Source organism: Neovison vison, chromosome 2 (assembly GCF_020171115.1).
Source record: "Neovison vison isolate M4711 chromosome 2, ASM_NN_V1, whole genome shotgun sequence".
Lineage (NCBI taxonomy): Eukaryota > Metazoa > Chordata > Mammalia > Carnivora > Mustelidae > Neogale > Neogale vison.
In genome coordinates, this window is record NC_058092.1 from 101,403,189 (window position 1) to 101,429,964 (window position 26,776).

A 26,776-nucleotide genomic window follows, 5' to 3' on the forward strand; every position below is an offset into this window, starting at 1 on the left:
ATCCTGGGTCCTGGGATCGAGCCCCACATTGGGCTCTCTGCTCAGCAGGGAGCCTGCTCCTGCCTCCACCCCCGTCTGCCTCTCTGCCTACTTGTGATCCCTGTTCATCAAATAAATTAATAAAATCTTAAACTTATTCTGAATTCAGCAATCTTGCTGAATTTGAATTCTCTCCTTAACATCAGTAATTTATCTGAGATTATTTTGTATTTTTTTCATATAAAATCATCTGATCTGTGAATAAGGATGGTTTCAGTTTTATCAATTCTGCCTCCCACCCCCTTATCGTACTGGCTAGAACTTAGCACAGTATTGAAAAGAAGTGGTAACCAAAGATACTCTTGTCTTAGTGGAAAGTGAGTTTTTAACCATTAAATATGATGTTACTTATAAGACATTTCTGTATGTCTAATGTTTTAAGAGGTCTGTTTTAAAATGTTATATTGTTGAACTTCTTTCCAAGCAATTTTTCTGTAGTTATTAAAATGTTTATAAGAATTTTGTTCCTAGATCTTTTTATTGCATGCATTTATGTTATTTGTTTTCCAGAAGCCATTATTGTATTCAAGGAATAAATACAGTTTGACCATGTTATACTATTCTTTTTATATATTGTTGGATTTTGTTTGCTGATTTTGGGGGGATCATAGTATCTTTTTTATACATGAGATTTGTATGAACTTTTTAATAACCTTGCTAGGTCTTTTTCAGCCTCTTTAAACCTTTAAACTTCTTTAAACCTTAAACCTTTAAACCTCTAGCTCGGTTGTTCTCCTTTAACAAAACATGTTGGATAGTGATTCTTCTTTTTCTCTCAAAGAGTTTGTAAAGGTTTTTGTTTGTTTTTTTTTTCTTTCCTTTCTCCCCCGAGATGCTTGATAGAAGCTTCTGGTAGTTACTTGGGTCTACAATTTCATTTTGAATAAGTATTTATACTTTTAATTTAATATCTTTTAGCACTTAAATAAGCTATGTTAGATAATTTGTTTACTGTTTAAGTAAGTTTTAATAATTTATGCATTTGTAGGGCTCTGTCCATCAGGCACAATAAAAATATCCTTGTGTCACTTGTTTACTCTCTGTTTTATCTGTTATGTGTCTTTTATACTGGTATCATATATTCAGTAAAGGATAGCATTTAAATTTTTAAATTTTTGCTGTACACTCCTAAGTAACATACTATAGAAATTTTGGGTGAATAACACATAGTTTTTAACTTCTTCTTCTTTTTTTTTTTTTAAGTAGGAAGCACAAAAAATTATTTAGCACCAGCTACATTTATAAACATGATCTTATTCTAACAATATCCGTATGAAATAGAATGAAGGAAATGTTATCTTTGTTTTATAGATAAGGAAATTGAACATCAAAAGGTCATACCTGGGTCTATCTCCTGACAATGGATCAGTCTGCTTCTGTCATTTACGTTTTTATTTATTAAATTCCAGTTAGTTAGCATGCAGTGTAATATTAGTTTCATGTGTACCATATACTGATTTCATAGAACATCATCTGATATTCATCACAACACATCCTTAATTCCTGTTGCCTATTTTAACCCATCCCCCTACTTACCTCCCCTCTGGTAACCATCAGTTTTGTTGTTTCTGTAGTTGAGAGTCTGTTTCTTGGTTTTCCTCTCTCTCTTTCCCCCCCACTTTGCTTGTTGGTTTTGTTTCTTAGATTCCACATATTAATAGAATCGCATCATATTTGGTTTTCTCTGACTTACTTTGCGAGCATAATGCTCTCTGGTTCCATCCATGTTGTGTGAATGGTAAGGTTTCATTCTTTTTTTAATAGCTGAGTAATATTCCATTGTGTGTGTGTGGCGGGGGGGCTGTTTCCATAATTTGACTATTGTAGATAATGCTGCTGTAGTAATTAGTAATTTTGATTTAGTAATTTGTAGTAATTAGTAATTTTGATTTAGTAATTTGAATTAGTAGTTTTGTGCTTTTTGGGTAAATACCCAGTAGTGCAGTTGCTAGATCATAAGATAGTTCTGTTTTTAACTTTTTGAGGAATTTCCATACTGTTTTCTAGAGTGGCTGCACCAGTTTGCATTCCCACCAATAGTGTGTGAGGGTTTCCCCTTTCTCTACATTCTCGTCTACACCTTTTGTTTCTTGTGGTGTTGATTTTAGCCATTCTGACAGGTGTGAGGTAACATCTCATTTTAGTTTTGATTTGCATTTCCCTGATGCTAAGTGATATCGAGCATCTTTTCATCTGTATGTCTTCTTTGGAAAAAGGTCTATTCATGTCTTCTGCCCATTTTTTAATAGGATTGCTCATTTTTTGGATGTCAGGTTTTAAAAGTTCTTTATATATTGGATGCTAAACCTTTATCACTAAACCTTTTCCCATTCCATAGGTTGCTTTTTATTTTTGTTGATTATTTCCTTTGCTGTGCAGAAGCTTTTTATCTTGGTGATGTGCCAATTGTTTAATTTTGCTTTTGTTTCCCTTGAGTTGGGAGATGTATCTAGAAAGAAGTTGTGTCAAAGAAGTTACTGCCTGTGCTCTCTTCTAGGATTTTTATGGTTTCAGGTCTCACATTTAAGTCTTTAACATGTTGAGCACAGATTGCATGGAGCACTGGGTGTTATACATAAACAATGAAATCAAAACTACATCAAAACTAATTAAAAATTAATGATGTACTGTATGGTGACTAACATAATAAATGAATTCAATTTTGTATATGGTATAAGAAAGTGGCCCTGTTTCTTTTTTCTGCATGAGCTGTCCAGTTTTCCCAACACCATTTATTGAAGAATCTTTTTTCCACTGGATATTCTTTTCTTCTTTGTGGAAGATTAATTGGCCATATAGTTGTGGGTACATTTCTGGGTTTTCTTTGCTGTTCTGTTGATGTGTGTGTCTGTTTTTATGCCAGTACCATACTGTTTTGATTACTACAGCTTTGTAATATAACTTGAAGTCTGGAATTGTGGTGCTTCCAGCTTTGCCTCTCTTTTTCATCATTGCTTAGGCTATTCAAGGTCTTTCGTGGTTTCATACAAATTTTAGGAGTGATTGTCCTAGCTTTGTGAAAAATGCTGTTGGATTTTGATAGGGATTGCATTGAATGTGTAGATTGCTTTGGGTAGTACAGACATTTTAACAGTATTTTTTCTTCCAGTCCATGAGGATGGAATGTTATTCCATTTCTTGGGTCATCTTCAATTTCTTTCATCAGTGTTTTATAGTTTTAAAAGTATAGGTCTTTGATCTTACTGATTAGGTTTATTCCTAGGTATCTTATTATTTTTGGTGCAATTATAAATGGGATTGATTCCTTAATTTCTCTTTCTGCTGCTTCATTATTAGTATTTAGAAATGCAACAGATTTCACTCACTTTCTACTTTCAGAGGACAAGCCAGGGCTGAATTGTGATATTCAGTGGAATGACACATGGCAGTTACCCAAATATTATGTTATAAAGTAGAAGGCATTAGTGTGCATCCAAAATTGATATGAGATCGTCAGAGAAAAGGAAGTTTCTGTTTATTTAGAAAGATCAGGGAGTTTTCATGGAGTTCTTTGAATTGAATTGCTATTATAAAGGAGTAAGATACTAAGAGGTGATACAGATGGGTAGGTCATTTTGAATGGAGGAAATAGTTTAACCAAAAAGAGATGTGGAGATGAGAAACTGTAGGGGGGAAGATTGAACTTTTAGAGGAAGAGCTGGTGATGAAATATGGGGAACCAGTATATATGAACCTCCAAATGCCTCAGCTAATCCTGTAAGTAAGAAGATTTATGAAAGGGCAGAAGTGCCATTTTGTAAAGAGGCTTAACCTTTAATTGGAAAGCTTGCCTTGGAGTTACAGAGATAAATCTTATTATCAGGAGATTGAAGGAAGATCTTGAGAGTGTATTTGAAATTCTTTGCTCTTCTCTGAAAAAGTAGCAAGACATCCATAGGGCATGAGTAAAGGCGGTTACTTTATTTCTGGGGCTTAACTTGTGGAACAGATTGGAAGCAATTTCTTGGGAGTTTTTTGCCCTCCTGAAGGCAACAACATTCAAAGGCAATGTTGCTTAACCCCTACATTAGATTGAATTGTCTTGCTGTGTATATCCGTCCCACAGAACCATGCTTGTTTTGTTCACCACCATATTCTTAACACTGAACGTGGTGACTGCTTTCAAATAACACCTATCCCAGACAGAAGTCTCATAAGCAATGGTATGATTCTTTTATTTTTATTTTTTATTTTTTACAATTTATTTATTTTCAGAAAAACATTATTCATTATTTTTTCACCACACCCAGTGCTCCATGCAAGCCGTGCCCTCTATAATACCCACCACCTGGTACCCCAACCTCCCACCCCCCCGCCACTTCAAACCCCTCAGACTGTTTTTCAGAGTCCATAGTCTCTCATGGTTCACCTCTTAATGAAGCTAAACCGAATATGCAGAATAAAAGCTGAGCCCAGCAGAAAACCATACATGGAAGACTCCATTAAAAAGAGAGCAGAAGGAACCACCCAGAGATGAAGTTTCCTGGCCAACAGTTTTAGTATCCTCCACATAACCCTCAAATCGCTATGTCTTGTTATCACCCAGGGTTCAGTAAAGAGTTTCTAAGAGGAATTGTCTACTGTGATTTTGGATAAATTCTTAGCTTGGATTGCTCTCTCATTATTGAGGAAGGAGTAAGTAGTTAAAAATTAGGACCATTAAAACACAAAGAAAGAATGAATAAGAAAAACACAAAAAACAGACTCTTAACTAGAGAACAAGCTGGTTATCAGAGGAGAGGTGGGTGGGCGGTGGGAGAATTAGGTGAGGGGGATTAAGAATACACTTATGATGATGGACAACTGAGTAATATGTAGAATTGTTGAATCACTATATTGTATACCCAAAACAAAGATAACACTGTACACTAACTGTACTGGAATTTTAAAACAAAAGATTGCATACCTTAAAATTTGCAGAGCTCTGTCAAAGAGGCAGAGAAAACAAGCATTTAACAAAACTTTTTACTTCAGGAAATATTTAAATTTAAAGCATATGCTTGCTTCTCTTGAAATTTTCAATCATGTTGAACTTAAAGCTATTATAAAAATACACCATGAATAAAATTTAAGGGAAATAACAAACTAGAACAATGTTAACAGTACTGGTATTGATAGCATATGCGTGTCATTCTTTATATATAAATAGCTTTTACTGACTTAAAATTATTTGTCAGTAAATTATTTAAAAAGCTACTAAATACATGAATGGGTAATTAAAAACCATAAAAAATCTTCAGCCACTTTAGTAATCAGAAACATTTATATTTGAATAAGACTGTATGTTTTTACCTAGAAATTGATAAAAAGAGAGTGGTTTTATTTAGGACTGACAAAGTGAAGAAATAAGAACTACACAGAGTTGTTGGAATTGGAAATTTGAGTAACTTGGAAAACAGCTTGGCCGTAGGTTTCAGAAACTTTGAAATATACCTGCCTTTTGACCTTGTAATTTTACTTCTAGAAATTTATCTTAATACAAAGTAATTGTAAGTGTTTACAGAGCATTAATTGTAAGGATGCTCATGGCAGTGAAGTTTATACTAATGAGTATAGAATGTAATTAAATTCAGAGGAGTGGCATGTTTATAGAGTGAAATGTGACACAGACATTTGAAATGATGTTCTGGGAAGTGAATTTTTGAAGAAAGATAATACTTGTGTGATCTGTTAGGTGAAAAAGTAGTATATACAAGAATGTGACCCTATTTTTGTTAAACCACTGTATCACTTCTAAGTAGGAATCAGAATTCACTTTCTTACTGTATCTTTTTTACTTCCTTCTCCTAAGACTACAAAAGCAACAGTAAAATAGATTCTTTCTTCCTTTTTCTCTCTCCCTTCCCACTTCCTCCCTCTCTCTCTCCCCTTTTATTCCCCCCACCCTTACTTTCTTGTCTCTTTATTTAGCTAGATATTTTAAGAAAAAGAACTACTTATATTGGGTAAATATACATGTATTGAAGTAGCATATACTCAGCTGTAAAGTAAACCTTCAGTTCCAAACCCCTTGTTCTTTAGGGAAGCCATTATTACAAATTAAGATCTTGAGTATCCTTCCAGACATGTTAAGTATTTATAGATGCATTCATACTCTTGCATACATGTATTGTTTTCTTATCATTTTCACTTATCAATAGGTCTTGAAAATTACTCCATATCAACTCTTAGGGTTATTTACCTCATTCTTTTTTTGTTTGTTTGTTTTTTTAATTTGACAGGGAGAGAGAGAGATCACAAGTAGGCAGAGAAGCAGGCGGTGGGAGGGGGGAAGCAGGCTCCCTGCTGAGCAGAGAACCCAATGCAGGCCTTGATCCCAGGACCCTGGGATCATGACCTGAGAGGAATGCAGAGGCTTAACCCACTGAGCCATCCAGGCGCCCTACTTCATTCTTTTTAAGAACTTTATAATAATGATTATGAAGGCACCATAGTTCATTTAAAATAGATCTGATATTAATGAACTGTTAGATTATTTCCCAATTTTTGCTATTAAAAAATGCTAGAAGAAAGGTCCTGCATATGTTGGGAATCGTGTGTGTGTGTACATATGTGTACATGTATATGTGTTGGTAGGTCTTTGGTAGAAATGCTGAGTCAAAGAATTACCTAACATTTTGCAAGTACTGTTTATTATTATTTATCAGGTATAAAATGAAACATTATTTTAATTTTCATTTCACTGGTTTTTGAGTGAAGTTGGGTGTATTTTATTCAGTGCAAAGCTTTTTTATATCCTTTCCTGTTTTCCAGTGGATATTAAAAAATGAATCCTTAAGATCTTTTTGTATATTAGCTGAATCAGTACTTTGTTATGTATGTTGCAAATACTTTTTGCTGTTGCTATTATTTATGGGAGATTTTCCTTCAAAGATTTATATATTTTCTAGTACAATAATGGTTTAATTTTTCTTTTATACCTTTGATCCGTTTGGCATTTATTGTGGTATAGGAAGAAAGATAAAAATCAAGCTTTATTTTTTTGAGATACTTAGGTAGTGCTCTGACATTACCTACTGAGTAACTTTTCAATGCCTACTGAAGTCATAATTTTATGATAAATATAATGAAATATAAAAAGTATTTCCAAATATATGGGACTATTTTTTAGACTTTCTTCTGTTGCATTAATTAGTATGTTTATTTTAACTCTGCATTGATTTAATTGCTTATAATTTCTTTATTGTGTGGTTGGACTGGTCCCTTTAGTATTCTGCTTCTCAGTTTCAGCTGTTCTCACATATTCATTTTCTTTATAAGAAATTTTGAATTATGTGTCTAGTTTATTTCTTCATATTTTATAGTTTAGTTGGGTTTGCATTAAATTTAGAAATTAATTTAGGGAACATCTTCATATGAAATCTTCCTTTCCTATAATTTATGTCTTTTCATTTATTTAAATTTTATTCTCTGTCAAGTGAGTAGAGGTATGCAGCTTCTTTTATATGGATTCTGAAGTTCATGTAAAAAGTTTTTAAGTTCACTTAAAAATGCTTAACCTTTTACATTTTTATTCATACTTTTTTGGGGGTGTAAGTACTAGAAGAAAACAGAGAGAATGGTTTTATTTATATCATCTAGGTACCAAAAGATGCCTGACGTGAAAAAAAGTGTGGAAGTTGTACATCTTTAATTAAACAAAAGAATTAGTGAAATGTTGAAGACATCACATTAAAATTAAAAGCAAGAAAGTATTTCACATTTTTCTGGAGGTTTTAACGAGTGTAACCAAATAAGAAAAAGAATAAAGTGGATATATGGATTGGAGACAAAATTATAATTAATAACAGATCATATGATTGCTTTCCTGGAAGAAAAAAAGTGATCAATTGAATAACAATCTGAATAATAAAGGAGTTGAATACATTGGCTAGTTAAAAATTAAAACACTTCTTTGAATACTAGGGATATTAGGTTGAAAGTACAGAAAGGTCTTGCCTTATTAGTAAAGAACTGAACTAACCACAGAGTAAAGTCAAATGTAGATCTGTCCTAGCAAAGCCTGAAAACAGCCTTTGCTAGAGCTAAGCTGTCCACACGTTATATAACTGTCAAAAGAAAACTGAAAATGCTTTAAATGAAGAAAATAAAATTCAGAGATTCAGGAAAATGTAACCTAAAATCAGGAGGAAAAAAATTATCAGTAGAAACATACACGAATAACCAGTGATGGAGATTGCAGTAAAGGATTTTAAAATAGCTATCATAAAAGTATTGCTCAGTATTTAAAGGGAAATATGAACATAATCAGAAGAGAGGTTTTATAAAGGAGTAAATGGAACTTCTAGTGCTGAGAAATACATGAAATAAAAAATTCACTTGATCAGCTTAACAGCACATTCTTCATTGCAGCAGACAAAATCCATGAACTTGAAGACATAGCAGTAGAAACCACCCAAACTGAAGCACAAAGAAAAATGGAAGGAGCAAAGCCCATGACCCATGGGACGATATTAAATGTTTAGCGTTCGTATAAGGGAATGGTTGGGGGTGGGGAGCAGGAGGAGTGGTAGACAAACTGTTTATAACGGGAATGGCCCCAGATTTTCCAAGCTGATGAACAGCCATAATCCCACAGATTTCAGACACTTGAAGAAACCCAAACAGGGTAAAATAAAGAAACATAATAAATGGTTAAAAATCAGTGAAAAAAAAATTCTTTAACACCAGAGGAAAAGACATTACATACAGGGAACAAGGATAGAAGTACCATTTGCTTCTTGTCTGAAGTGGTACAAGCCAGAAGACAATGGAATGCATCTTGAAAGTGCTGAAAGAGAAAAGTCGATCTAGAATTCTCTAATCACTAAAAATATTTTTAAAATCTGTGGGTGAAATTAAGACATTTTTAGACAAACAAAAGCTTAGAGAATTTATTGCTAGCAGGCCTCTATTACCAGAAATGTTATAGGAACTTTTAATGACATTACATAAAGAAATGTAAAGCAGGTAGAAGAGTAAATATATGAATATGTATCAAAGGCATATATTTTTTTTTTTGGTCTTAGAGTTTTCATTAAAAGATAATTGGCTGTTTAAAGCAAATGTGGTGAGTTTACATTGGAGGTCTGTAATATATGTAGAAGAGAAGTGTGCAGCCACACTAGCATCAAGGATGGTATGGGGATATGAAAGTATACTGAAGGGGCGTGTTACTTGAAGGTATACTGCGATATGTTAGTTGTACATACTCTAATCCGTAAAGTGGTCACACAGACAAAAATCAGTGGAAATACTAAAGAATACTCGATCCAAATGAAGGTGGGAAAGAGGACTAAAGAACTAATCAGAAAAAGTAGGTGGTAAAAAAAAAAATCAAGATACTAGACCTATGTAGTGGACAGCCATTTTGGAGAACAGTTTTTACAGTTAAAATAGAGTTATTACAGAACCCAGAAATTATATTTCCAAAGTATTCACATGCCCAAGAGAAATGAAGCCTATGTCTGAACAGGGGTTGTTCAGAACAGCCTTATTCATAATAGCACCAAACTGTAATCAGCCCTAGTGTTTATCTAACTAGGTGCATAACTAACTAGTTGCTGTATTCACACAATGGACCACCACTTTGTAATAAAAAGAACTGAGCTACTGAGATGGCAATATGCATGAATCCCAGGGATTAGGGTGCATGAAAGACTCAAATGCAAAAGAGTATATATTGTGTGATTATGTTCACATGAAATTCTAGAACATACAAAACTAGTAATAGAGAAAGATTGAGACTGGTTGGGGAAGTATGATTTGACTGCAAAAGTGCATGAGGACAGGTTTTGGAGAGATTGGCTTAATTCTTATATCAGTACATTCATTTCTCAAAACCCTTGAAACTGTGTGCTTGAATTGATGCATTTTTGTATTAAATTATACCTCAGTGTGTTTCTTTGAAAAGGAAAATAAACGAGATCCTAGGGTTGGCTGAGGGGCTATGTTTTTTTTTGTTTTTTGTTTTTTTTTAAAAAAACAACATCAACATGGACGGGACTGGAGGAGATTATGCTAATATTTTGACTGGGTATTTTCACAAATGCCATTCTCTTGCTTTCATTCAGAGTACATTCTACATAAAATTCCTGGGTTTTTTCCACTCAAATATAATGAGCATACATTGTTAGTTTCAGGTATAATGATTCAGCAGTTCTATATATTTCTTTTTGCTCATCAACCCATCTGCCCACCCACCTCTCCTCTGGCAGCTATCAGTTTGTTTATTTAAGAGTTTTTGTTTTTTGTCTTATCTTTTCTTTGTTCATTTGTTTTGTTTCCTAAATTCCACATATGAGTGAAATCATGTGGTGTTTGTTTTTCTCTGACTGACATAACTTCGCTTAGGATAATACATGCTAGCTCCATCTATGTTGTTGCAAATGGCAAGATTTCATTCTTTTTGATGGCTGAGTAATATTCCATTGTATGTATACACCACATCTTGTTTATACATTCATCTATCAACGGACAGTTGGGTTGCTTCCCTATATTAGCTATTTCAAATAATGCTGCAATAGGCATAGGAGATGCACATATCTTTTTGAATTAATGTTTCTATTTTTGGGGTGAATATCTGGTAGTAGAAATACCGGATCACAGGTTAGCTCTATTTTTAACTTTTTGAGGAGCCTTCATACTGTTTCCACAGTGGCTGCACCAGTTTGCATTCTCACCAGTGGTGCACAAGGGTTCCTCTTGTTTCACATCCTTGTCAAAACTTGTTATATCTTGTGTCTTTGGTTTTAGCCATTCTGACAGGTGTGAGGTGATACCTTATTGTGGTTTTGATTTTCATGATGATCAGTGATGCTGAGCATCTTTCATGTTGTTATCATTATATTTCCTTTGGAACAGTGTCTCTTCAGGTCCTCTGCTCATTTTTTTTAATTGAATTATTTGGAGTTCTTTTTTGGTGTGAAACTTCTATTTTTTTTAAAAAGTTGTTTTTTTGTTTTGTTTTGTTTTGTTTTTTTTTTAATATGAGAGAGTGAGAGAACATGAGTTTTGGGGGACAGGCAGAAGGAGAGGGAGAAGCAGGCTCCGCGCTGAGCAGAGAGCCCTGTGGGTCTCAGTCCTAGGACCCCGGGACTGTGACCTGGGCAGAAGGCAGACACTTAACTACTGAGCCCCCCAGGTGCCTCTCAAACTTCTATTTTTAATTTACTTCAGTATTTCTTCCAATTGAGTTGATGCAAAATCATAGATGGCCTCAATTTTTTCCCACTGAAGTATATATCTAATTAAAAATAGGAGCTCTGTCAAGAGTCTTCCTCTAAGTCAAGCTATTCCCATTTAAGAATTAAAATCGTTGGAAATTTTGTCATTTAGTTTATTTCCCCCTTTGCTTTTTCTGAGATAAACATCAGTGTCAGCCTTTTCGTGTGCTTTGTTTTTAATAACTGCAGTATACTGAAAACTTTATTTCTTGAATTCATCCATTAGAGATTTTCAAAAGACTTTGAGGAAAATAAAAACAATGTATAGATAACTCATTATAAAAAAAAAATACAGTGTAGGACACTTAGGTTGATTTGTCTTGTAAATCACCAGGAGTTTTTCAAACATTTCTAAAATCCACTTGCTGGTGGTCAGTCAAGAGAGATCATGGTTGTATATGTGTACATTTTAATATCTATACCTTTTATTTTTGATCAGTTAAAAATTACACCATTTGCATGGAATTATGATCTGGTTGTTTTTGTCACCTCATCACCTTTGTATAGTTGGAGCTGTTCTGTTCTCATCAGTATTACATCTTCTTCTAAGGGATTTTTTTTTATTTTTCAGAGTTGAAATGTAGACAGGTATCAAATTTAACATTTTAGATTGTTTCTGTGAGTTGTGTCTGAAGTACATGAAAAATCTTGTTTAGCATTTAGTGTTTTGAAAACTGTTTAAAGGTACTTTGAATGAAACTTTCCTTTGGGACCTTTGGACAGGAAGTTTTTATAGGGAAGGGTAAGCTGTTGGACTTCCTAGGGACTTCGTGTTTATACTTGACCACTCTGTAATCCATTCATCATGCCGATGCCTGGGTAATCTTTCTAAATAAGCTTTCGGGCGCCTGGGTGGCTCAGTGGGTTAAAGCCACTGCCTTCGGCTCAGGTCATGATCTCAGGGTCCTGGGATAGAGTCCCGCATCGGGCTCTCTGCTCCGCAGGGAGCCTGCTTCCTCCTCTCTCTCTCTCTCTCTCTCTCTCTCTCTCTCTCTGCCTACTTGTGATCTCTCTCTGTCAAATAAATAAATAAAATCTTTTAAAAAAATAAATAGTGACTCTTAATCTCACAAAACAAACAGAGGGTTGTTGGGGGGAGGGGAGTTGAGAGAAGGGGGGTGGGGTTATGGACATTGGGGAGGGTATGTGCTTTGGTGAGCACTGTGAAGTGTGTAAACCTGGCGATTCACAGACCTGTACCCCTGGGGATAAAAATGTATGTTTATAAAAAATAAAAAAAATAGTATGCTTTCTTCCTTAAATATGTTGTTACATTTCTTAAAATCCCCCGTGACTTTCCATCACATTTAGAATAAAAATGGTTTAAATTTAGCATGGCCTTAAAAAATTCTTGTGTAGTTTAGATTATACCTAGCTCTCTAACCTCATCCTCTGTCATTCACTTCCCCTTCCTGCTCTGTAGCCACACCGACCACCTTCCTTTTCCTCAGGGTCATTGCATTTGTTGTTTCCTCTACTGGAAATGCTCTTCTTCCAGAGCTATTCATCACTGGCTCCTTCTCTTAATGTAGATTTCAGTGCAAATTGTGTCATTTCAGAAGCAATTTCTCTGTTATACATAAAGAGCCTTGCTTTTAACTTCTGTCACTAGTGCTTAATGTTCTATTTCTCTAGTCAGTTTTCTTCATAACAATTATCACTATTTCAAATGGTTTTATTTAGTTTAGGAGTAGGAATGTTCTAGGTCAGGTTCACTACTGTATCTCCCAAAGCAAGATAGGCTCTTGATTTTTAATATTTATTTATTTATTTATTTATTTGACAGAGAGCGAGCGAGAGAGAGAGAGACAGAGAGAGAGAGATGACAAGTAGGCAGAGAGGCAGGCAGAGGGAGGGGGGAAGCAGGCTCCCCGCCGAGCAGAGAGCCCGATGCGGGCCTCAATCCCAGGACCCCGAGACCATGACCCGAGTCGAAGGCAGAGGCTTAACCTGCTGAGCCACCCAGGTGCCCCTAGGCTCTTAATATTTGGAAATGAATGACTGTATAGTTACTGTATCCATATTTCTTCCTTGATTCTGACTTCTAGCTACAAAAGAATCTGTGTGTGGTATTTGTCTTCCTATCATATTTTCAAAGACAGTGTAAAATTAGCACCAACCAATTAAAGAACTTTAAGCAAGGTAGCAGTATCTTAACATCTATTTTAATGTTTTCTCAAGACAAATAAATAATAATGGTGTATTGAATTGGCAGTATACAAGTGGATTTAAAATAAGAGAAAGACTTATATTTTTACTTCCTCCTAAAAGTAGGAAAGACCCTGAAGAATTGTTTAGAGCTCTCATAGGAATAACCCATGAACAATGCTACTTGAAAAATTAATCTAGACTTCCAGTTCCGACCATGGAATACCTTGTATCAGATCGATCCTCCCACCAAAACCAATCATAGAAGCTAGATAAAATGGTTCAGTGGTCTTGGAGAGCAACTAACTCAGATGGGACTTCCTAGGAGAACATTGTCTCCATATAAACATTGGCCTTTTCCCTGAGAGCATGTTCCAAATCATGATTCAGGCATAAAGGCCAAGCCTGAAGTGGTGGTTATTTGGGTCAGAGGGCACTATGGTCAGGTCTTAGAGTTGCCAGAGTGGCTGAGGCATGAGGGACAAAAATCTCAAGGCAGGAGGAAATTGCAGAGGAGAAAAGCCCGGTGGTTTATGTACAAATTTCCCTCAAGTTGTTGACTGTTTCTACAGTTTTACATGCATAGGGCAAGAGTCAAGGAAAAAAAAATTAACAGCCACATGGTACGGGGGAGGCAGAAGTTAGTGTTTAAGGCTGCAAAGGTGAAGGGCCCTTGGGAACACCTCAGGCTTCCAGCTGAGATCCCTAAAAGTAGCAGGTAAAATGGAAGTAGACTACCCTTAGCAAAGCCTGACACCTGAGTAGTCTGCCTGTACTCACCCTGTGTACTCGCGCTGTGTTTCAGAAGAAACTTAATTAATGCTCAAAGGGTCTATGCTTTTTCACTTATATTGTATAGCTTCCAATAAATTATGAGGCAGGCTGAAAAAGGCAGGAAAATACCCTAGAGATATATCTACACAAAAGAAATGTACATAAAATTATTCACTATGGAAGTTGTTATTAATAGCAGAATATTAGGAAAATGCGAAAGGACCACCAGCAGAGGATTGATAATTATGTTGGTTCATAATTTACTTAATTTTTTACACAGGTCCTATCAGCACGTGGGGCAGGACAGTTCTTTATTGTGTGACACTGTGCTGATCATTGTTGGACATGTTACATCTTTGGCCCTAGCACAATAAATACTAATTGCACCTTCAAGGTTTGATACAACTTGGAATGCTCTCACACACACATTTTCATATGCCCCTGGGGTGGGGCATTCCAGTTGAAAATCATTAATATCATGGAATTCTGTACCGCTGTAAAAAAGAAAATCATTTATGAACTGATACGGAAAGTCTGCTGCAGTGCATCTTAAAAGTAAAAGGCAGGATAACGAGCTGTATGTGTACTTTGCCGTATTCTGTTTAATAAAGGAAAAAATATTTGGATTGCTTATGTGTGCATAAAATTTCTGTAGTAATACATAAGAAACTAATGAAAGTGATTATCTGTGGGGCCTGGTGGGATGAGGAGAGATGAGATTTCTGGGGTAAAATTTATTTACTATATGTACTTTTCTATATTGTTTTGATATTTAAAACATTACCTATTCAAAAAATTTTTAAGTAATAAAATAAGCCATTAGCTAAAATAAGCTGTTGTGTTAAGTATAATTAAGAGAATGAAAGTTTATGTATTCATTAAAAAAATGTTTGGTCTTTTTCCTATTCTGTCTCCTTTCATTCAGTGGAGTAGGGCGAAACTGGGGCTGGGCGTCTGCGGGAAGCAGCATTCTTGCTGAATTTGGTACACTGCACATGGAGTTTGTCCACCTCAGCTACTTGACGGGGGACCCAGTTTACTACAAAAAGGTTGGTCTTCTTGCCTTCTTTTCTGTGTTTGTTATAAAAGAGTTTTTTAAGATTTGCCAAGAGACTTGATTAATGCTCAGAAAATTTTACCTTTCTAGAAATGTCTTTATCAGGACTTTGGCTCCCCGTTTTTTTCTTTTTAAATTATCTAAAGAAATGTCCTTTCTATTTAAAATATTTATTGTTGTCTGGGAATCGTTAATGGGTTTTCAAAAATTCCATTCTGTTCAGCATTGTGCTGCCGTGTTCCTAGCCCGCATGGTAAGACAAGAAAAACAAAACGAGCAAGAAGTTAAAGAATTGAATTGGATTGAAAAGGAAGAAAGGAAAGAGTAATTATGCATAGATTACATGATTATTTATATAAAATATTAAGATAATCTGTATTAAATTATTAGAAATAAGAACATATATGTGGTTCTGAATAAAAGACTAATGTAGATATGAAACATCAACAGCATTTCTCTGCACCAGCTACAACCAGCAAGAAAGTATCACTTTACAAAAACATGTGGTTGAAACAAGAGTTTATGTTTCCTACAAATAAACTTAACAAAAGATGAATGAAGTTCAAAACAATTAAATGACACTGAAAAGGACCTAAGTAAGCAGAGAGGTATGTTATGTTCATGTAGAGCTAAGGAATATCATAAAAATTTTAGTTTTATCCAGATAGATCTATGGCATCAATTCAATGGCAGTCAAAACTCCAGTGGCTTCTTTTATAAAAATGAAACTTAACAAGACTGTTGTAGACTTTATATAGAAGAGAAAAATTTCAAGGCACTCCTGAAGAAAAACATGTGGAGTAGGTTTGTATTACCCAGTTTCCAACACTCACAGTGAATTATTGTTGCATAAGACAGACAGACTGATGAACAGAATAGACATTCCGTAAGTAGATCTTATGTGCAACCATTATGACAAGGGTAGCATTGTGGATTCTAACAATTTTCAGAGCATTAAAGGCCTATATTTAAAAGACAAATGTAGTACAGTTTAAAATACATATACCCTATGGCCCAGCAGTTCTACTCTTTGATGTGTGCATTTATATTATATACATAGAAGCATTGTTTGTATTAGCATTTTATATAATAAAATTCAATACAGCAGTTAAATAAAGGAATCATAGTTACATTTATCAGTTAAAATAATATACTGGGTGCCTGGGTGCCTCAGTCAGTTGAGCGTCCGACTCTTGATTTCAGCCCACATCATGATCTCAGGAGATTGAGCCCTGAATTGGGCTCTGCACTGGACATGGGAGTCTGCTTAAGGTTATCTCTCTGTCTCTCTCTCTAGCCCTCCCCTGCACATCTCTCTCTCCTTCTTAAACAAAGGAAAAAAAAATAGGATACAACTTTTAAAAAAAATTCAACACAAGCAGAACTGAATAATATGCTTTGTTTAGGAATTCAGAAGTGACTTCAGTAGAGTTAAGACAATGGTGGACATAAAATTGAGGACTGTGAATATAGCCAAGACAAAGACAGTGATGTGTGAATGTATAAGCAGAGCAGCAAAGGTATTTGTAGTGTTGTATTTCTTTAAATGGGATGTGAGTAGAATCTATATATAGTCCTTTCTATGTATGAACTATTTCTTCCGTTGAGAAGAATTTTCAGGTAAAGACAGCAGTGGAGCCTGACCACAGAGTTTTTCCTTCCCTGATGAGATGAACAGTAACAACAAAAACAGTAAATAAAAACCAGCAAAAATTTATCAACAGCACTGAAAGGAGGAAAGGCTGTAGTCTCATGTCACTAGTATGTGACCGCCCCCCCCCCACCAAAAAAAAAGAAAGTAAAAAAATTTCTGGTATGGTACTTAAGTCAGTTTCTCACTGAATCCTTACTGGGCCCAGAAAGCAAGTCAACAAATTCTTGGTACTCCCCATTAATCTCACAGAGGAGATCAGTGCCGGGGTTTGTTGAGTACGCGACTGTTCACAGCTTGGGTTGGGGTGGGGGGGGTGCTTCTTACCTCTATCCTTCTTGAACACTAGTACTCCAAATCTCAAATTTTGTCCAGCGGGAGAGGAATACCTCTCTCTCCCCAGATAAACGTAGGAAGGAATTCAGGGACAGTTCAGTACAGCTGTGCCATATCAAATCAAAGTCTAGGTCAGAACCGACCCTGTTCATTGTGAGCAGGATGAAAAGGACACAAACAGTACTGCAACTTGGAGGTAACAAAAGCATGGTGATAAGTAGCATGTAAAAGAATCCCATTTCAAATTATATAAGTCACCATGAGTAATTTATACAATAATAGCAGTTGAACTCAGTAAAATTAGAGCTCAAAATAAATCATAAAATGATACAAACATATTGTGGAACTGAAGAAAGAAATTGAGACCTTAAACGTTGTGTTTCTGTAACGAATACATAAATGGAAAACGGCAAAAGTGACTATACGTGATTGAGAACCAATTTACTGACATGGAATAAAAGCAAGAGACAGTCATGGTGGAGACAAAGAAGAGCATAAAGAGTTTGAAAGGGCGATACATTTGCAAAGTGAAGATGATCTAGCACAGTATTTCTCAAGTGGAGTACCGGACACATAGGAATCCCCTGAAAGTGACGGAAGGAGAAACAGAACTGCAGACTCTATTTTTAACAAAATTAAGGGATACTTGGTCTATCACATCACAAAATAGCAAGAAGGGTTGGCACAAGCCAGCAAGCCATCAATGGCATAACCCATCAATAGCGAGGTTTGGGAAATAAGAGAGGTTATTTGTGGCTATAGATTTCAAAAGTAAAAAGAGAGTATAGTTCTCTGAAATCAGTGATATGTCTTGAGGTACAAAATCATAGTCCTCATGAGCAACATTGCGAGTAGGGTCGTGGACTGATGATGGTGCTTTTTTGGACCTCACTAAACTTGTGGTATGTTGAGAAGCTGGGATAAAAGAATTTTGAGGAAATTTTGGTGAGGGAAGAGAATAAGTGACAGATTTTCTTTTATGAGCAGTGCTGCATGGCTAGTGTCAGTTATCTGGGGAGACGCAAGGCATCTTGACTCTCGGGTTTTTATGTCAAAACTCTTGTGTGACTAGCTGGTTCAGGGAAAATAGTAGTGAGTAATTCATCAAAAAAGAACAAGCGTACAATTTATACAAAGATATCAGAAAAAAAGAGGGAAGGAACATGATATGTAAGTAATAACAAAAAAAAAATACCTCTCAGTTAAATCCTGACCAAACATCACCATGAGGGGGAAGATAATAGAGCCCTCCTCTCTGTAAATCAAGTATATGAGCAGAAATACAAGTGCTCAGAGACAGTAAGATGTGCTATCAGTAAAAAATTACAAGAAAAAGTTATCACCAAAAGTGAAGGCCAAATTGCAAGCAATACAAAGGAGGTGTTGAAAATATAGCGATGGACTTAGAAGACCAAATCAAGACAAGCTAGTAGAGGTATAGACATTAAGAAAGAGATGGATAGAAAGATTCTGAGAAGAAATGATAGATGTGGAAGAGGTATGGAGGATACAACGTGTAGATAATTTTTAGAAGACAAAACAGTGCAATTTTTTGTTTTTCTTAGCAGCGTCAGTTCAAACTGACTAACCTTGGTTCATGGAATTACTCAGATTGATACTGTTGTATATAGAGCTGGTCTCAGTCTTGAAAGAACAGGGGGGACACAGCATCCCTGAGCCCGTTCCTAAAACCACCTCATTTCAAAGTCCAGCCAAAGGAGAAATGACTGGGACATTGTTCGTCAAAGGATGCTTGCTGTGTTCCAGCCCCCAAAATAGTGAAGTAGATTATTTCCCCAAGACATGGATACCAAGTGGGTTATCTTTCAGATGTAAAGAGAACATTCTCAAATAAGAATACCAGGAATAGAATACATTTGTGCCTTTTTTGGTAAGCACTGACAAAATCCATCCAATCTATAGATGAATGAAGATAAAATCCTTGGAAAAGTTTCCATCTTTTTAGTATATTTTATGATTTTTTTCCCCTTTCTAATATTAAGGATATCTTTTAGGGATCAGAATATTGGGGATTTTAGGAATTCAGAGATAGCTATTGTGGAGTCAATATTTAGAGTTCAACAATTTAGTTGAAATTAGTCATTTTATGTCTCCATTTCTATGAAATTATTTCTGTTCTTATATTTAGATATGTACATAGTGAATATGTCTGGAATGACGTTTATCACTGATGTTTCTGATGGCTATTTCTGGATGGTAAAATGTTGGCATTTAAATTGGTTTTTCCCATACTTTTTTCTTCATGTTTTTAATTGTTGCTTGATCTTTAATTAATGGTTATTTTTAATCTTATAAAAATAATGAATCAGTTATAAAGTAGAAGCCTTTCCTGACCACACACAGAAAAAAGCAGGGGGGAGATGGTGTAGGTGCTGAGTGAGGAAAACCCACAAAGCTTAGGTTAATATAAAGCCTTGATGACATTTTATTAATTGCATTCTTTATTTGTGTTAAGGTAATGCACATTCGGAAACTACTTCAGAAGATGGATCGTCCAAATGGTCTTTATCCAAATTATTTGAACCCAAGAACAGGTCGCTGGGGTCAGTGTAAGTATTTCTTGTACAGCTGATGCTATGTTAAAAGATTATTCATCTGAAAACTTGCTTGATGTGGTGAAAAGTACACTACACGAAGGGCTAAAAACCCTCCGCATCAAACCCTGTGGTCTGCTAGTGCTGTTACCTTTGACAAATTTCTCATCTTTCTGTAGCTTCAGTTTTTCTACCTGTAAATGCAAACAGGAATAACCTGTGTCACAAGTGGTATTTTATTTCATGTATGTATAAGTACTTTGTTAAAATATAGTGCAGTCTTTGCAGAGGGTTGCCCCTATTTATAAAGCATATCTTCATGTAAATAAGAGCATGCTTGGGGTAGGTATTATTAAAGTAATCTGAAGAACAAATGAGAATCTTGAATGATTAAAAGGGAGGGCAGTTGCTCTTGGCAAGCTTTGTTCCGTCATTTTAACAGAGGATATCAGGGTCTTTTATTTATCAGGCTCTGTGCTGTTTTTGGATGAAAGTGGAGATCGGGAAAGACCATATAGAACTTGGGATTTCAGGGAGCTCACAGGCTAGAAGGGTAAGCAGATACAGTTAAATGTAGTTGGAATAAGATGTGGTAAATGTTGTGGTAGAGGCATGTGCCAGTTGTGATGTGAGACTGACAGAAGCGACTTTCCTCTGTGAGGAGCAAGTGTTTTGTTTGGGGAGAGGGTGATCTTCTTATTAGAGCTTTAGAATTGATCTTTAAAGGAATAGATTTTTAAACAATGAATATTTATTAAGAAATATGGAATGTAAAGAATTGAAATAAAATAGGGGTTTATGAGTACTATTCTCTTAAAAGAAAGGAGAACTGGAAGAAATACTAGAAGGTGTAACATGTTTCAGTTATTTATTCAGTTATAATGAAATAGTAAAAAAGTGGTAAAAATAACAGTCAGTTAATCTGTCAGTGAGAAATTCTGCTGATGTTTGCTACTAAGAGGAGAAAAACATTTATCATGGAATTAGGGGCTCCTCTCAAGGAAGTTGTCCTTTATTTTGTGAAGGAAAGCAGTTTGGGCAATATAGTCATGTCTTTCATGGACCTGGGAATAGATCTCAATCTTTGGCTCCTCTTAAATACTTTTTTGAAATTCTTTACATACAGCTTATTTTTTTCTCTTTATTTTGAGGAAAATCTAAGAGCTGTGCCTAACTGGGTGAAAATGATACTTGGAAAAAAACCAAAGCCTGAGGGCAGCATTTCTAAAATATAAAAATATACTTTTCTTATTCCAGATAAGGATGACTAGTTTGGATGTCTGCTTAGTAGTTTGGGTGAATTTTATTGTATACTTCACCCCCTAAAATTTTATTAAGATTTGGGAATATTCTAATAGGAAAAAATTATATTTGATCTTTATGTCATATGCCAGTGAATATACTATGAGGTAAAACTTAAAAAAAAAAAACTTTAAAAGTTTAACTGTAAAAAAAGGTATGAAAATACTTAAAAAGTGTTTTTTTTTAATAATCAGGAAAGCCCTCTCCATAAGAAAAAAATTATCTGTTTTTACTATATATAAACATTTACCTCTTAAATTTCATAACAAAGGCAAATAACTAGCTAAGGAAATACATTTGAATGTATTTGAAAAACAGAGTTTTCATATCCTCTTTCAAGAACTCTTATAAGATCATAAGAAAAAAGATTATCATCTCAGTAGAGCAATATACTGAGAAAAGTTGGTTCATGGAAAAAAACAGACATAAATGTAAGAAAGCATATGTTCATTTTTACCCCTGAAAGTGGTATTACTGAAGATAAACAGTACATGGAGGCAGTGGAATGTGGTACCACCCACTTTCTGTACAAACCGGTGCTATGCCACTGTAGTAGCATGTGCAAACACTGCCATCTTTGGTATCCTTTTGGTACCGTCTCCATAGACTGGTCATCGGAGATCTTGCCCCTCTCTTGTCCCACTTCACCACCACCCTAATCAAATCAGTGCAGCTTTTATTTGATTTATTTTATAGAGGTGTAGTTGACATACAGCACAATAGTATAATACAGTTGACCTTTGAACAATGTGGGGGGGGTGAGGCACTGACCACCTGCATAGTAGAAAATCTGCATATAACTTTTGACTCCCCACCCAAAAACTTAACTCTGAAGAGCCTACTGTTGACTGAAAACCTTACTCATAACATAAGCAGTTGATTAACACATATTTTGTGTTATTCTTATACCAAAAAAGTAACTAGACAATATATTAAGAAAATCATGAGGTGGGGCACCTGGGTGGCTCAGTGGGTTGAAGCCTCTGCCTTCGGCCCAGGTCATGATCTCAGGGTCCTGGGATCGAGCCCTGCATTGGGCTCTCTGCTCAGCAGGGAGTCTTCTTCCTCCTCTCTCTCTGCCTGCCTCTCTAAATAAATAAAATAAATTAAATAAAATCTTAAAAAAAAATCATGAGGAATAGAAAATACATTTATAGTATTAGACCTTGTTGAAAAAAAATCTGCGTGTGAGGGGACGATTCAGTTCAAACCCATGTTGTTCAAAGATCAACTGTATTAGTTTCAGGTTTAAAACATAATGATTCTCAATGCAGCTTTTAAACAGAAGACCCTACTCTTTATCTATTAAATTAGTAAGGGATTGGACACATCCCTGTATCTGGAGCTTCAAAGGGGGTGAAAATTTATATGCCATTTGAACCTGGGACTCATTTCTAGGTATTTACTCCAAAGGAATTTGCACACCTGTATGTATAAAAAGTTTATGTACTGTACCTTTGAAGTTTTTTATAACAGGAATACTTTGGAAACATTCTAAAGCAGCCTTGTCCAATAGAACTTTCTGTGATGAGGAAAATGTTCTGTATCTGTGCTGTCAGTACAAGCATCACTAACCACATATGGTGTTGAGCATTGGAAATGTTGTTGGTGCAGTTGTAGAACTTCATGTTAAATTTTATTTACTTTTAATTAATAACTGCTTGTGCCTAGTGCCTACTGCCTGGACACTGTACCTATGAAAGAGATTTGGTTAAATAAATTATTGCACCTTCAGTGGCAGTATACTGTGCAGCCATTAAAAATTATGTTACAGGGGCACCTGGATGGCTCAGTGGGTTAAGCCTCTCTGCCTTTGGCTCAGGTCATGATCTCAGGGTCCTGGGATTGAGTCCTGAATCGGGCTCTCTGCTCAGCAGGCTCTCTCTGCCTGCCTCTCTGCCTACTTGTGATCTCTCTCTGTCAAATAAATAAAATCTTAAAAAAAAAAAATGATGTTACAGAATATTTGACATAGATAAATATATGTTGTGTTTTTTCCTTAATGTTTGTTTTTATTTTCTCCTATTTGTTTTCCTTTATTAATCTAAATTTGATAATGAATATCTATCACTTTTGTAGTAAGAATAAAAACATTCTTTTAAAGCAGTTTTATTGAGATATAACCCCTATACCATATATTTGATCCAGAGTATGCAATTGAATGGTTTTTAGTCTATCCACAGTGTTTTGTAACAATCACCAACACCAATTTTAGAAGATTTTCATTTACCACCCCCCAAAGAAATACTGTGCCATTTAGCTATCACCTACCTATTTGCTGGTTCTCCCACCCCCTGCAGCCTTAAACAACCACTAATCTATACTGCATCTCTATAGATTTGCTTGTTCTGAACTTTTCATAAAATCACATATTACATGGTCTTTGTGATTGGTTTCTTTCATTTAGCAAAATGTTTTAAAGCTTCTTCCATATTATAGTATGTATCAGTATTTGGATATATTATATGCCTGAATAATATTTCATTTTTTGAATCTACCACTGTTGTTTATCCATTCATCAGTTGATGACTTTGGCGTTGTTTCTGTGGGTTTTGTTTTTTTCACTATTACTCCTTTTTTAAAAATTGACTTGTAATTGACATTCAATATTATATTAGCTTCAGGTATATAACATAGTGATTTTTTCTGTATTTTATATCACCTTGGGTAGGTCTGGTTACCATCTGTCACTTATTATTACAATATTATTGACTATATTCCCTTGCTGTGCATCACATCCCCATGACTTGTTTGTTATATAATTGGCTGTTTGTACCGCTTGATCCCCTTCACCAATTTCTCCCATTGCCCCAACTCCTTCCCTTCTGGCAACCACTAGTGTGTTCTCTATTTTTATGAGTCACTTTTTATTTGTTTAGTTTGTTTTGTTATTTAAATTCCACATATGAGTGGAATTATATAGCATTTGACTCACTTGACTTAGCATAATATCCTCCGGGTCCACCTGTGTGGTCGCAAATGGCAAAATTTTATTTTTTATGGCCGAGTAATAGTCCATTGTTTCTATGTGCACCTCATCTTCTTTATTTATCTGTCGATAGACACTTAGGTTGCTTCCGTATCTTGGTGATTGTAAATAATGCTGCAGTGAACATAGGGGTACATACATTTTTTTTGAATTAGTGTTTTTGTTTTCTTTGGATAGGATTGCATTTTTTGAGAAATCTCCATACTGTTTTCTATAGTGTTGTACCAATTTACATTCCCACCAGTAATGCACAATGGCTCTGTTTTCTCCAAATCCTTGCCCACACTTGTTATTTCTTATCTTTTTGAGACTAGTCATTCTGACAGGTGTAAGATTATGGTTTTGATTTTCATTAAATTTCATTATGGTTTTGATTTGTATTTCCTTGCTGATTAGTGATATTGAGCATCTTTTCATGTGTCTGTTGGCCATATGTCTTCTCTGGAAAAATGTCTGTACAGATCCTTTGTATATTTTTTAATTGTGTTACTTGTTGTTTGTTTTTTTTTTAATTTTTTTTTTACTGAGTTGTATCAGTTCTTTTATGTGTTTTACATATGAAACCCTCATCAAGTATATCACTTGGAAATATTTTCTCCCATTCAGTAGGTTACCTTTTCATTTTGTTAATGGTTTCCTTCCCTGTGCCCAAGTGTTTTTAAATAAAAAGAGGATGTCATCTCCCACATCAAAATCTTAGAATACCTAAAAAAATGAGTCAGGGTTTGTGAATTGCTAGCTTTTGAAATGAACATAGAGCACTGATAGATCTTAATTATTAACAATGTAACTTTTTCTCATTAAATAAACATTATGAAAACTGGATAGCTACATGAAAAAGAATGAAATTGGGCCCTTATATCATATATAAAGCTTAACTAAAAAATGCATCAAGCCCTCTAAATCTAAGAACAAAAATTTAAAAACCCTTAGGAGAAGAGAGGGAAAAATCTTCATGACCTTGTGTTTGGCAATGGTTTCTTCAGAAACAGAGGAAACGAAAAAAAAAAAAAAAGATGAATTAGATTTTATTAAAATGAAAAACTTGTGTGTCAAAGGACTATCATGACAGAGGAAGACAAGCCACAGAATGAGAGAAAATATTTGCAGATCACATGTGTGGTAAGGGTTTAATATCCGGAATTTACAAAGAACTTCTACAACTCAACAACAAAAAGTTGGTTAAAAAATGGGCAAAGAACTTGAATAGATATTTCTCCAAAGAAGATATTCAAATGGAAAGTAAAACACGTGAAAAAGAAGCTCATCATCATTAGTTACGAGGGAAATCCAAGTCAAAAGCCCATTGAGATTCCATTTCACACCTACTAGGACAGCTGTAATCAAAAGACATCATTTTCTGGAACCCTTGTACATTGCTGTTGGGAATACAAAACAGTGCACCACTATAAAAAATCCGTTTGGTAGTTCCCCAAAAAGTTAAATGTAGAATTTCATACAGTCCGGTATTTAACTCCTGAGTATGTACCCCAAAGATTTGAAAAGGTAGGGACTCAAGCAGATACTTGTATGCTAATGTTCACACAACGTTATTTGTAGTAGCCTAAAGGTAGAAACAACCAAAGTGTCTGATGATGAATGGATGAACAAAATGTGGTCTGTCCATACGATGGAATATTACTTTGCTGTGAAAGGAATGAAGTTTCTGACACATGCTGCAACACAGGTGAACCCTGAAACCATCATGATAAATGAGAAAAGCCAGTTACAAAAAAGGACAAATACTGTATGATTCCACTTTACCCAATCTGAAGTAGTCCAGACACAGAGTGGTTTAGAGGTTGAGACTTAAGTGAAAGGGGAATGGAGACTTACTGCTACTCCATAGTCTAGGGATGATGAAAAAGTTTCAGAAATAGTAACAGTTGTACAACCCTGTGAATGTAATTAATGCCATTGAATGGTACATTGAAAAATGATTAAAGTGGCAACTTTAATGTTACATATATTTCAGCACAATTAAAAAATTACAAAAAATAGTACCTTCTTCCTTGTTTTTCTTCTCACAATAAATTTAAACTATTTTTTCAGAATATATTCGCTCTTAGACTGCTAAGACTTAGACTTAATTTTGAGAATGTTACAGAAAGAGCAGCAGTTGTTAATTTTGAGAATGTTACAGAAAGAGCTCTTCACTGGTTATCTTGGCAAGGGACTTTAAAATCCTAGGGAAGTCATCCTGATATTCTTTCAGCAGCTGTAGTCTTGACTAAATTGTCCAATTTGTTTCTTTTAATGTTTTTGTATATTTTATATCAGCTTCTGAAAAGTATATCAGATCCATTATTATCTTTGAGTGCTATACATCTGTCATATCTATAAATAGTCTGCAAAACAAACAGTGAATTGAACTGAAATTTAACAATCCAGCTTTGGCTAACTGTATTGTAATTAGAATAATGGTAATGTCTGTGACATGCACATAGCGATCACAGAGAATAATTATTGGTAATTGCCTTCAGGAAAAGTACTTGGCAACAGATATAAGAGAATATAGAAAAGAACCTAGATTTAAAGGCACATTATTAATATTTTCTCTCTTTTTTTCCTTTGTTTTTTCATTAGTTTTCTAAGCACAGTGCTTAGCCTTGCTATTTAATGACTAAAGTGAAGAAAACATAGGAAATTGGTCATTACTGATTCATTATGTTTTATACCACTAAATTAAAAGATTTTAGAAAAAACGAGGATGGGTATAAT

General features: G+C 35.0%; 1 protein-coding gene across 1 annotated transcript in view; it reads left to right on the forward strand.

The window, feature by feature from the left end:
• Positions 1 to 26,776, forward strand: part of MAN1A2 (mannosidase alpha class 1A member 2) — a 187,683-nt gene that overhangs the window by 100,571 nt on the left and 60,336 nt on the right. Inside the window, exons 7-8 of the mRNA XM_044239005.1 lie at positions 15,091 to 15,214; positions 19,686 to 19,779. Coding sequence (XP_044094940.1) covers positions 15,091 to 15,214; positions 19,686 to 19,779 — 218 coding nt within the window. The remainder of the gene's footprint in view (positions 1 to 15,090; positions 15,215 to 19,685; positions 19,780 to 26,776) is intronic.